The following is a 14,055-nucleotide window of genomic DNA, read 5'->3' as shown; positions in this document are numbered from 1 at the left end:
ACAGACTCATGACAGAAGTACTGAATATGCAAAGCAGCAGTCACTGCTTGTTAAAGAACACAAAGCCACGGAAAAAAACCTCTGATTTTCTCATGCATAATCAGTCATTAAAATAATAATATATATATATACATTAAAAACTTTAATGTAATTACTTAAATTATGCTCTAAGTGGAACTCAGCTTTTAACCACAGCAATTACTGAAGTGTTTCAGGACCTCAAAACCTCAGAGATGTGGGTGGCTCTTTTAGATGGCAGTCTCTTTGGAAGCGGGAAAACCAAAGGAAGGAAGTTATGACTTCCTTGCTCTGTGGAGAAGTCTTACTATTACGTTTCCTGTCAACGTCTACCAGTTGAAACGCTTTGTTTTGTAACAGTTAGCAGTGGTCCTACACTTCTAAATGTAAAACAAAATCGAAAAGAAAGTATACAGTCACAGAATCATAGGGGTTGGAAGAGACCTCAAGAGATCACCGAGTCCAGCCTCCCTGCTAAAGCAGGTTTCCTACAATAGGCCACAAAGGTAGGCATCCAGATGAGTCTCGAATATCCCCTCAGAAGGAGACTCCACAACCTCTCTGGGTAACCTGTTCCAGTGCTCCGCCATCCTTACTGTAAAGAAGTTCTTCTGCATGTTTGTAAGGAACTTCCTATTTTAGGCCATTACTCCTTGTTCTATCATTATGCACCACCAAAAAGAACTTGGCCTCATCCATTTGCCACTCTATTTATAAACATTAATTAGTTCTCCCCTCTGTCTTCTTTTCCTCAGGCTGAACAGACCCAGGTTACTCAGCCTTTCCTCATATAGGAGATGTTCCAGGCCATTAATCATCTTTCTGACCCTCTTCTAGATTCCTTCTAGGAGATCCCTGTCTTTTTTGGACTGGGGAGCCCAGAACTGGGCACAGTAGTCCAAATGTGGTCTCATCAGGGCTGAGTAGAGGGGGAAGACTCCTTGACCTGCTGGCCACACTGTTGTTACTGCACACCAGGATACCATTGGCCCTCTTCATCACAAGGGCACACTGCTGGCTCATGTTTAATCTGTTGTCTACGAGAATATCCAGGTCCTTCTCCACAGAGGTCCTTTCCAGCAGGTCATCCCCTAACCTGTACTGATGCATGCAGTTATTCCTCCCCAGGTGCAAGACTTGCTCTTGTTGAACCTAACCAGGTTCCTCCCTACCCAACTCTCTAGTGTGTCCAGTTCTCACTGAAAGGTAGCACAGCCTTCAGGCATGCCAGACACTCCTCCCATCTTTGTATCGTCAACAGACTTGCTAAGGGTGAACTCTATACCTTCATCCAGGTCGCTGATGAAGATGTTGAACAAGATCTGACCCAGTACCAACCCCTGGGGAACACAGCTAGTTACAGGCCTCCAATCAACTCTGTGCTGCTGATGACAACCCTCTGAACTCTGCCAGCCAGCCAGTTCTCAATCTATCTCACCGCTCTCTCATCTATCCCACACTTCCTAAGTTTCATAACAAGTATGTTGTGGGAGATTGTGCCAAACACCTTGCTGAAGTCAAGGTACATACACAACAGACACTACTCTCCCTCTATCTACCCAGCCAGCTCAGGAAAAAAAAATAAATAAATAAAAAAAGAAGAAAAAAAAAAAAGAGCAGAGGAAAAAAATGATTTGTACAGACCAGAGAATTATGAGACTGAAATAAAAAAGAAAAAAAAAGAGGGGAAAAAAAAGAAAATGGTGACCAGTACCGCAGATTGGGATTAATCATAGAATCATAGAGTGGGTTGGTGTGGAAGGTACCTTAAAGGTCACCTACCTCCAATCTCCAAACGTGGGCAGGGACACCTCCCCTTAGAGCAGGCTGCCCAAAGCCCCAGGCAACCTATTGCATGCTGCGCTCACAAAGATCTGCACCAGCTGAAGTGACAAACTGTCACTGCTGCCACTGCTGCCACTGCTGAAACGCACCATCCTCCACTCACTGCGCTCACTTCCCCTGGTTGGTCCCCATAAACATTCAGCAAGCTTCAATGAATGTCAGTGGGTGCCATTTTTCCCTCACGGAGGAATTCATTTCCACACCTTTGCTTCATACGCCCTCCCACATCAGACACCATTACATCAGACTGCCCCTATTCTGCCATCTGCCACATGGCAACAAAAATGTAATGAAATATTGGTGGGAAGGTTGAACCTCTACTGCCATACCACCAATGTCCACCTCTGACATCATGGTTGTTATAATAAAACAGTAGGAGGCATTACTTTCAAAGCAGTCCTTGTATATGTAGATTTTAGCAATATCCATGCAATATTCTCATCTTTTTTTCTTTCTTTCCTTTTTTTTTAAAAAAACTTTTTCAACATTTTTTTATCTAGGGACAAAATTGGCACTGACACCCTGCATTAATTATATTTTACAGTAAAGCATTTTCCCTCTTTCATTTTTGAATTGGTGTAATTTTTCTGTCCTGCTGGATATAAACTCCTCATCTTTCAACCTTGTAAATAAATGTTAGGAGAAGAATATAGTATGTCTGCTATACTCAGTAGTAAAACAAGTCAGTGCTTGGCAAATCAGGTGAAAGTTCACAGATTATCAAAACACAAAATATTCCATGTGGAACTCTGGTCAGGGATAATAACATAAAGGTAATATTTTTTTGCTAGTAAAGATAAATATATAACTACAAAGTTTATCCTAGTTCATTGAAATCAGTTTATAGTAGGAAGCAGCAGACTATGCCAATTTATAGTTTATTTATTCCTGAGACATTTTAGCGAGTGCTCAGTCCCTGTATCTAATTGCATCCATTTAGTTACTGGTTATACTGGACATGCTGAAACAAATGGTCAAAATGGGAAGGTTACCTATTAGTTGAAATGCATGCATTTTTAGCCAGTATTTCCATCTCTAGCAGTACACCATAGAAATCTCACCTCCTCTTTCTCAAGGGGCTAAATTTATAAGGTTGACATATGAAGCAATAAGAGGGCAAGAGATAGAAAGGCTCAAAAATCACCAGTGGCAGATCAATAAACATTTGGCTGTAGTTCTTATCCCACTTTTGTTTTGGAACACAAAGGTTTTCCTATTGGGAGAAGAAAAGGGTTTGGTTCCTCCGGTCCACCTCACAGTACAAGTCCATTTCAAAAATCAAGTCAGGTTTACAGCCAGGTTATTGCCTAGATGCAAACTACCCTTTATTATAGATTTTTTGTCACTGAAATGCAAATTCAGTTCACAATAGTGATTTTTAAATTGTATTTACTGGAATTATGTTAAATAGTACTTTAAATTAAATACTTGATGATGAGGATGAATGATGGCCTGGAACATATTTCAACAGTAACAGTATTCTACTGTTAAAAAACTTTGAGAACTTCTAGAATCTGATAAATGAAAATCTCTTCTGTCTAACAGAATGACTGAGGAAGCTCCTTGTCTCCATAAGAGATTACAGTACACGTGACAACAGGCACATGTGGGATCTTATTAACCATTCTTGATCTTCTCCAGATCATGTGCTACAAAGGCAGAAAAAAAGAAGACTTGTATTTCCCTCATATTTCCTACATCTTATTCCCTTTTATCTATTTTAAAAGTCACTGTCAAACTCCAGGAAACAAACAGTTTAAAAGCCATCTCCTTCCAAACAATAATTGGTGTTCCGGAAGGGGGAAAAAAAATAACAAATGTCTTTCTTGCAGGGCAGACCACAGAGTTGTTCTTCACTCATGTTCTACAAGCCAAGGTTGGGAACTTTACAGGCATATCCCATCATGTGCTCAGATATACCACTGGCTCTTGAAACGCATTTATGCAGCGGCAATGAGTTCTACAGCCCAATTATACTCTGCATGAATAAGTGCTCCCTTATATTCATTTCAGCTACGGCTTTACTGTGGTTTCCATCACACCTAGATTGACACAAAACATGTCCCGACACTTAAAAGTAATAGCAAGTTATAAAACAGAACTTAAGCTAAAACAATTAGGAAAGAAAGGACAGCCATCTCCCCACCCACCCAACTTGTACACTGAAATCACGTTTAACCACCGCTCTGTCCCTGAAGCTACACTGGCCATTTTCTTTTCATGTTTTCTAGCACGGTTACCACCAGCACAGCTCCAGCTGAGCCACCAGCATTTTCAGCAGTGTGTTTTCTAATCATCCTCAGAATAGCCAGAAGTAAGTTACTGCTGCTTTGAAAGAGAATTTACATTAGAAAAAGTCTGTCTCTTATTAGCCAGGCTGAGTACTGGAAACACCAGCAGCCAGTTGTAAAACTTCATTTGTATCCAGAATTCCAAAGCCATTATTTAATTTGTTTGGAAAAAATGTAACTTGAAAAAAAAAAAAAAAAAAAAAAGCCAACAAAATAATTAAATAAGAAGACGTGTTTGTTATTAAAGATCCATAAAAATGCAAGTAGGCTTGAAATCCAAAGGATCTGAAAATTAACACTGCAACTACATAAAAAGAGAAGCATACTGAATAGGGCTGGCTGAAAAACAACAATTCCATTTTGCTAAACATTTCAAGGCTTTGAAATTTGTTTTTGTTCCAGTATGAAACAAAAATGAGACTTTCTGAAAGTTTTCATGAAATGAAAAAGAGAGAGAGTATTCACTCCCTCTGGACCTGAAAAAATCTTCCCAGTAAAATTGTCTCCAAAATAGATAAAGTTTCTGTGAAACTTTCTGGTTTTGATGAAACAGCATTTTTTCGACAGGAAAAAAAAGTGTCAGATGAAATATTATAGCCATTCTAATAGCAAAGGCTTATCGAGATAGGATGTTTTTACCAGAATAAATCATGTTGAGAATTAAACCAGTCTAGTAATATTTATATAGCTCCCCATGTGGATACTATATCGATTCGCATGGAAAGATACTCTGAAAGATAACTCTGTAAGATCTACTTAATGTGGAGTTGTTTTTTCATCTAACATATTTAATACATTTTATGTTAAGAAAGTAAAAGAAATCAAAGAATTAGCAAAATGAAGGAGGTACCATAACATCTATTTATTAATTAGTTGTGGGGATTTTTCTGAAAGTCTGTGGATGCTCTTATTCCAGAACAGGAATGCTTGTATTATTTGAGAGGGTTTTTCAGTGTTAGGTTTGTTTGCTTTGTTGTTTTTTTTATTTTTATTTTTTTTTATTTTATTTTTCTTTAGAGACACTTTAACTGTGCTTTCAAAAATGTATAGGCCTTACTGAATTAAGCTCCCAAATACCAAGCAAAAATCTTTTCTTGAAACTTCAACTCAGACTAAAAAGAACAGAAAAACAAAAGAAAAAAAACCCCAACATATTGTAATAAACAGCTTTGCAAAGAAGAGAGATGAACTAACATTTTCAAGTCTTTGAATCTACTGAAGAGGAAGAAAACTCATACTTTATGAACCACTGCATAAGGTAATTCTTCTAAATTCCGTTCTCTGCTAAGTCTGTTTTTGTGTGTCAGCTTATTTACGCTGATTTAGGAATATGATTGGCTCAAGTGCAATTGGATCCAGCTGATGCCTACTTGATGCCCTAAAAATGGCAATGAGGATATTTAATTGAACAGAACCTGATTCAGTTGTTCCAAAGAACACTGACCACATAAATAATTAAATGGAAGATCACCACTGCCTGCCACAGCACTCAACACATTGTTCTCAAACTGTTCTCACCTTCCTCTTGTAGTTCTTTGCAAAATTTTCATTCCAGCTAAACAGCAGAATTTTCCCTCCCATCTCTTGCAGTACTGCTCAAGGTCTTTTGCAGAATCCAGACACTGTAGCTGTACTTCACTGAACATGCCATAGGCATCCTGGACAAGGAGGCATAACCTGTAAAACATTCCTGTTACTCATTTATTCTTGTTCATAACAAAATGAACAAACTTATCCTCTACAACATCTGAAGAAATCCTACCAAATAATGAATACTAGTACTAGTACACAAAACCAATATCATCACAGGTTTTCCCATATATATCTGCAGGAGGTAACATATAAAAGAGAAGTCTTACTGAAATTTACAAGGTCCTTCCATTCAGGATGAGAGAATCTAGCTGCTAAACAATATATGCTTTTTGTATCTATAAAGAAAGCCACATTTTTGCCTACATTGAGGTGAATTTTTCAGTGCAGACAAAGCAATGCAAACGTATATATGCGTAAAAATACAAAAATATCTACTTCAAAATAAATAAAGAAACATATTTCACAAGTAATAATCACAAATGTTGAAACTGGTAAAGCAAGCACAACATTTTTTCTGACTTCAGAAGAGTTCTGATGATTCAAGACAATGAAATGTTAATTTTATTACATTTTGAAAAAAACAACATGAGTCAATTCAATATTGGGTATGGAAAAAGTCCAGAGGGACTATTTTAAGAAGGTAATTAAAAAACCTGCTAAACAAACAATTTGATTCAAGTAATCTATGAAATCAGAGCTGGGAACCATTGCTTAACCAACTTATGGCATTTCAAGAAGATATTAACATCATAGCAGATAAGGCAAAATCCAGGGGATGTCATACATTTAGACAGACAAAAATGTACTTCACAAGGTTGTGCACCTGAGATGAGTCACAACAATAGCTTGAGTCATGGAGGAAGGAGGGTGCTGTCGACAAGGTGGGCTTAACTGCCCGCCAGAAAAGACAGTTAAACATGGAAACTTTTCAAACAGCAACAAGAAATAGCTTTGAGGGTAGCACACATCTTTCTTTATTTCTAAATAAAACTCAGGAGTGTAGTAAGCAGCAGAATTCCAGAACAACTTACTTCAGCAGAGGACCAGAAGACCTCCAGAGGCCTTTTCAACTTCAACCATTCTGTGATTCTGTGATTCAGTTCATTTCAAGAGTTGATGCCAAAACTACCTTCTTCTGAGAAGTACCATTGTTCACAACAAGCCAACCCCAAATGCTTTTGGAGAACGCTACATAATTTGCTATACGCATCCCAAAAACATCCAACAGTAGTCATTATATCTCTAAAAACTTATTTCAAATGAAATGAGCTCCTATACATCTCTGTAGGAAATCTTACATTTTCTTAGTAGGGAGATTTAGGCACACAAAAGACCATTAATTATGGTCTTATTAATGATTAATTATATTAATTATGGTTTCCTTGTTCATTATGAACTAATTTTTTCTATATTCTACAGAGGATACAACTTTCCGAAGCCTTTAGAGATTAGTAGATGCTCAAGCACAAGCTACAAGTTTTCATTTTTTTAAATGCAAGCGCTGGTTTTGAGGATGAGAGAATGGTAGGACTGAGCACAGATGAAGGCCCCATATTTTCTCTGTATCTATAACTATAAGGGTTACACAAAATCTTCACCTGGCAAAGCAAAGCAACCTTATGTACAACTCCTCCATAGCCTGGCAATGTTGGGATGTCTTTCACAGCCCTGGAACAATGCCTTTATCTTGAGCAATGACAAACAAGAAGAAAACAAGTGTTGTTGTGAAGCATGGGCTGGAAGGATACATAGCCCAATTTATGGTATGAGCATTGCTCCCAGCTTAGACAAGTGTGTGACTGGCCTAACACAAAACTGTCCTAAGTAACTTTATCCCTAGCTTCATTTTCTCTGTAAAACACTCAGTGAGATCCCTATGGATTGGTATCACACAATCATCTTGAACTCAACAAAACGAAGACTGTTATGCTATGGCTATGACAGCACAGAAGCAGAGCAACCAACGTTGCTTGCCTTGTTAGGGCTTTGCAGTCACTTACAGTTCTGTTAAGTTTTAACTGATTGGACTGAAACTTCTTTGCTGTTGTTTTGTTTGGAAAACCAAAGCTAATGCGCTCTAGACTTTTCTGAAAACCTGACTGAAGAGAACAGAAAAAAAAAAAAATCAAACAGTTTTGTTTATACTAGCAAAACATTCAGTGACTTATAATTGTGAAAAATCAGGCCTTCATATCTTGGAGCAAGCAAGGGCCAACTGAGCTAGTGTCTTAGATCCAATCAGTTCAGCAGTCTGTTAGCTGATCGCTGGAATTTCTCCTGTCTTTAGTGAGAAATTACTGAACGCAAGTAGGCCTCAGACTAGCTGGCACCATGCTCACATTAAGTCCCCTGGGACACATTAATTGCCCAAATAAAATTAACTCAGTTGGTGCCGAATATATCAAGCCACTGAAAGTGCATTTCCCTCATCCTTTTAAGCCAAGCAAAGAGGTAGTTGCTCTCAGACATGGAAATCTCAACTTCCCAGCTTCCAGCCTGCACATTTCCAGCCCTTCATGGTGACAACCATGGTGTCTCCTGGCTAGCGCAGGAGACAGATCTAATAATAACAACAAAAAAATTACTGTAGTCTAATAATAGAGTCAAACAGTAACAATAATAGTATAATAAAAATATATAATAATCTTTATAATCATCCTCTGATTATAATCTATATCTCTATATCTCTAATCATCAGCTCCCAGACAATGAACTCACTGAAATTAAACTCCAAGTTGCACAGAGTACTACTTCTAGATGAGGATGCATTATAGGCAGTGTTAGGGGCTGAAGCTCCCACTCCAGCTTCTAGTGTATGCAGCACAACATCCTAGGTCAAATGATGGGGGAATGGTCATCAGATGTCCAAACTTGATATACAGAAGTAAAGGAAGAAGTATGTAACTTGATGCTCATAGCACTAATGTGCCCATTCATACTAGGAACATGTTCATGATTATTGGTGTAATGAAAAAAATAAAACTGAGCTGCAGATCCTCTTGCCCCAGACTCAAATCACTTGTTGTATTAGGATCACACGTGAGCAGACACTTAATATACTGCTACACTCACTTTAATAGCATCCAAAGTAAACATGATTTCTCTACAGCATGAATTTAAAATGAAATTAATATATCCATTCATCTGGAAGACAGAATTCAGAAATAATCTTGAGATCCCTGATTTTTAGTCTGAAAGATGAGGAACATCCCAGACAAACTCTACTTTGAAGCGCACTGCCAGGATGAAAACCTATGTCTCACTTACAAGACAAGACATAAATTCAAACTGAATATTTGACCCCAGGAATTAAACACTTATATTTTGTGCATAGCTATTAAAAATTCTTTTTCCATAAAATGCAGCATTTGTACTGAATCAGTTAATCAGTGAGAACATACCTTTACCAATGGCAAATGTGTTACCAAATTGTTAGAAAAAGGGAGAATATTGCCATTTTTTATCAGAGGTACTCATGCAATTAGGAAATTAAGGCCATCTTCATTTCTGAGACAACGGGATGAAACCCCATACAAGACGTGAATTTAAAATATGGCATTGGAAACATAATTTTTTTCATGTAAAGGAGCAGATAATTCGTTCCAGGAGTGAAGGGTGGCAGGAAAAGCAGTAGAAGAGTGAATGCAGACTAAGGAAAAGGTGAAATATGACTCACTGGTTATAACAAAGGGGTGAAGATAGGGGAACGATAAGAAAGTGAGGCAGAAATTAGCCTTATTTTTTTAAAGTAATGGCACAATAAGTCTCATGCAAAAGCTTGGGAAAATTTTGTTCATTTGCTAATAGCCTGGAGCAAAGATTAGGGGCTAGGGGAAGACAAGACTGATTACTCTGCGTTATTTTTATGACGTTGCTAATATTTAGGACAAAATGGCTCCCAGTCGAAATCTGCAGAGGATTACAGGATTACACCGTCATGCTGTTCTCCTTAGTCACTCTTTCTGGGTACAGAGAGCAAGTTTTTGGTTTGGGTTGGTTTTTTTTGTTGGTTTTTTTTTGTTTGTTTCCTAATACTTTTATACACATGAAAAACCATATCTGTGCACATTGCTGCCTTGTATCAGGCAGGTAACTTTCCAGAGAGGTCAGAATGACTAAAAAGCTTAAGCTTTTGTGCCTTCCAGCCTCCTCGGTGGTTAGTAGAAAAGAATAAGAAAATCGATTACCTGAAGAGATGACACAAACAAGAAGGCAAAAACTGACTGATGGTGCAGTGGATTGCATTTTCTAAGGTGCATTTATAGAGTCTTGTGAAAACAAACAGCAGACATTTATCATAAACAGATTTGAACTAACAAGTAACTGTTTTGCCCTAGGACAGGAAGACAGCCATATGGATCATACAAGCTTTCTTCTGTGCACGGCTAAGCTATGAAGTCCAGCTGAAGGAGCATGACCAGCAGACAAATGCAATGATAAATGCAGTGATCAGAAGGGACTTATTGTTCTGATGGAAAGAAAGGAAAGAATCAGGGAAATGTCTGAAAACAAACTACATTGTTTCAGCCCTGATATTTGCTCAGTCTTTATCTTAACCACCCCCGAGACAGTTGTTGCTTCTTTTCTTTGTGTGACAGAAGGACTTATCTCTGAGGCGCGGTCCTTGTAGAGGCATAAAGCACACATAAACAAAACTCCCCTCTCTCTTAATCTCCAGAGGCACAACACTACCTACACAACTCCAATCCAGCAACTTGTCTGGTCAAGTCTCAAGGTGGAGCTGGTTAACTCCTGCTAATATGGCTCAGATTCAAACTGTAACCTGCAGGACACCACCCTACAGGGATTTGATGTATTCCTACCTTACACAGACCTTGAACACCTGTATTACCTCAGAAAAATCAAAGCTCAGTTCACTCGTCTAAAAACAGAGGACAGCTATCTATTTCCCTCGTCCTCCATATCAGTAGAGGGATTTCCCTATTAAAAGCCCCATATTCACTGGATCCGATCTAAACTGCTACATGTTCCCTTTCAAAAGCTACCTGACATAGCCTTCCTCATCCTCTGAAGATTCAGAATACTCTGTCCAAAATCCATGCCATTCGCTGTCACTAAACAAAAGCTCCAAGGAGCTGCAGTAACTGTGGATTGAATGGAGTTGTACTAGATGGCCTTCAGAGTCCATCATTGGTCCCCTCCAACTGTAAGGATTATAAAAATGTATGATATAGCCTTTCTGTACATAGGTCACAGATGCATAGAAGAAAACATAAACATCACTATTTCCAATTCATAAGGACTCAAAGACTTCTGATCCAAGTACAGACATTCCCAGCACCTAAGCTGGTGCTCTGATTTGAAACACTTGAAGTAACCAAAATGAAAATCGGAGGTTTAAAATAACTGAGAAGCAGGGTTTACGACCAATTTTTACTAGACATTTATGGAAGCACCAAGAAGGAAACAGAGAAGAGGGTTCAAGAATGTTGGATCTGGCAGAGAGGAAACAGAGCACACAGCTGCCACTGGACACACAAGTTCTCCAGCTAGAGATAGCCTATCTTTAAAATGGATTGGTGGGAACTGCACATGTGACAGGACTACAACCAGGGAAATAAGCAAGTCTTATCTCAGCATCTAAAATAGAAAATATGTAGCAGAGGCCTCGGTCTCAGGAAAGGAATCTTTTCTTGAGATGGTTCTCAACATGAGCATAACAGAATATTTACACACCACCCTTTGCAAATAACTCCCTACAGTAACTATACCAAACTCACCATTTTGTATTTTCCTTTGTTTTTAATTCCATTTTTCATATGTATGTTAAAAATAAAATGTAAAAAAATGAAAAATAGCATGAGAGGGTAACAGTTGCTTATTTTTATTCACTTCTTTGAATAGTCAATTGCTTCAATACAGACAGGAAAAATCAAATGTAACTTCCACAGAGTCTTTCAGGAACCTCCACATGCTTACTGCTTTCTCCATTTCTTCATTTGGGTTCATTCTTCCACCTACTATTTTCTCTCTACAACATGAAGAAGCACATACCTTCCATTGTGAGCTACTTTTGTGGGAAACTGCTTTCACACGTAGGAAGAGTCCTGTATGAGCCAAGCATAACAGCACACCTGCCTTTTTAATGCACAACATGCACATTTTGAATGGAGCTCCACACTGCAGCTTTCTGACTCAAAATGTGCAACACCAACTGCTTTGTGAGAACTACTTACAAACCCTTGCGAATGGATGTAAAACAAAATCAGACGGGTTTTGATATGTGCAGTGATGACCACGGCTTCACAACTGACAACTTTTCAGCATAACCCTGTTCTCCTACAAAGTTTTCCAACGGCACCAAATGAACTTCTTAAACTTCCCATCACACACTGTCTCTAAATGCACTTTCAAATCTTTAAATCATTGATCTGTCTTACCTGCAAGCAAAATTTTACTTTTAAAAGTAAACAAAACATTTAAAATGATAAAATGGCATTCCCACCATCCACATAAATGCAACATATAAATTATAGCCTAAGCTATAATTTCAGTTATAGATCTGCAATTGACAAATATTTCCAATATCACAACAAAACTCCAGTTATGTCATATTCATAAGTGAATATGAAAGTTTTGCTATATCAATAGTTTTAATTAAAAGTAACCATACAATATAAAAAATAATATAGCAACAGTTGGTTTGGAAGACAGGAAGCTGAAGAAAAATAGATGCCTCAGTACTGGCTAAAAAATGTGTAACAGTTCAGCCACAGCAAACCAGTAAGTACTTTCCCACTCCAGATCCCCCCCCACATCTCTCCATTACAACACTAAACTGCACATAATTTATGGTCCTCCTGCTAAAATGCATTCCATAGAGTTTGTTACGCAAATAAAAACAAATTTGGGGTGGTAACAGAAAAGCAAGCATATCAGATTGTCCCAGCTTGTTTCAGACTTCTATGCTTTAAGTTGTAGTAGCTTTAAAAAAAAAGAAATGATAAGCACACTCCTCAGGTTCCTCAGTGTCCCCAGTACCACTAATTCAGTATCAATTCAGAGGAAAAAGAAGATTTTCCCATATGATTTACTTATTGAGAGGAAAACATATATTACAGAAACTTACAGGCTCCACTAAAAACTTCAAATCTCTGTTATGGATGATCTCCAGCAGAAAAATCATGTTCCATATATTATGTGTAATTACCATCCAGCCATTTACAGTACTTATCTATGAATCTGAGGAGGAGTTCTTTGTTTATTTTTTTTAATCTTAAGACTACGTAATTACAGTTTTGGCATCCAAGAATTCCAACAGTCAGTGAGGTGATGCCAAAAGATCTCCTGCAAGGTGCTCAGCACCCTCCTTTCCAAGAAAATCAGTATTCAAATGCTGATCCTGGCAACATTTCACATAATCTTTGCCATACCGCATTTCCTCCACACCTCAGTTTCTTACACGTAAAAATCAGAATAAAAGTCCTGTCCTCAAAGGGTGACTGAAAAACTATAACTGGTAGCTAGAAAACTATAGGATGGTCCAAAAAGAAGAATAGGTCCAAAACATTTATATGCTAGATCTCACTTGAACTGAGGGAGGAGGCTATCTATTTATCTATATCTGTACAGATCTGTCATGGGCTTGCAGCAGCAACCCATGTCTTCTGAGCTACAGGGTTTTAGAGAACTGTCAACTCCTGCTGCAAAACCCATGGTGAGTGCTTTACACAATTGCAGCATTTGAAATGAAGCAAGAACACTGCAGCAGCAGTAAATTGGGATTCACCTGATTTACTTCTAAACCACATAAATGGAATCTTTGAAGACTTTGGTAAAAAAAAAAAAAAAAAAAAAAAAAAAAAAAAGGAAAAATAATGCATCAAATTAAATAATAATAATAATAATAATAATAAATTTTAAAAAGGACTGCCCATCTCAGAGAGCACAGAACATTCCAAAGTACATTCTTGGTAGCAAAGCATTATGCTTTTGCTTCTACAGTGCATGTGAAAGGTAAGTGAAATATGCTAACGCTACAGGATTTCTTTCAGAGCTGCGTCTGTATTCAATAAGACATGCTGCTGTTTCAGTGCCACATCATCCCACTGAAAAAGCACAAAAATATAATATTCACCCAAAAAAGCAGAAGAACAAATGCAAAGAAGAAAAGCAGAAATTAAATCTTGCTGGGGCACCTGCTGTGTCAGAAAAGCAACTTTCTAGTGTTCCTTGAGGGGTCTGCCGTTAGTGTCTTGCTCTCATGTCGTTTCCCTTTCCCCTCGCTTCCTGTCTGCGTTTCCTAGGTGTGTTTTTAAAAGAGGGAGAGGGAACATGTTTGTGTGTA

At 38.0% G+C, this 14,055-nt stretch overlaps 1 protein-coding gene across 5 annotated transcripts in view; it reads right to left on the bottom strand.

The window, feature by feature from the left end:
• Positions 1–14,055, bottom strand: part of SPIDR (scaffold protein involved in DNA repair) — a 197,922-nt gene that overhangs the window by 22,816 nt on the left and 161,051 nt on the right. For 4 of the 5 annotated variants that reach the window (XM_052704560.1, XM_052704563.1, XM_052704561.1 and 1 more), the window contains exon 11: positions 5,673–5,831. The exons of the other annotated variant lie outside the window; for it this stretch is intronic. In XM_052704560.1, coding sequence (XP_052560520.1) covers positions 5,673–5,831 — 159 coding nt within the window. The remainder of the gene's footprint in view (positions 1–5,672; positions 5,832–14,055) is intronic. 5 annotated transcript variants of the gene reach the window in all.

This window comes from Tympanuchus pallidicinctus, unplaced genomic scaffold (genome assembly GCF_026119805.1).
Source record: "Tympanuchus pallidicinctus isolate F22 unplaced genomic scaffold, pur_lepc_1.0 scaffold5, whole genome shotgun sequence".
In the NCBI taxonomy this organism is placed as follows: Eukaryota; Metazoa; Chordata; class Aves; order Galliformes; family Phasianidae; genus Tympanuchus; species Tympanuchus pallidicinctus.
The sequence above is the reverse complement of the archived record's forward strand: the minus strand, read 5'-3'. Positions and strand labels throughout refer to the sequence as shown.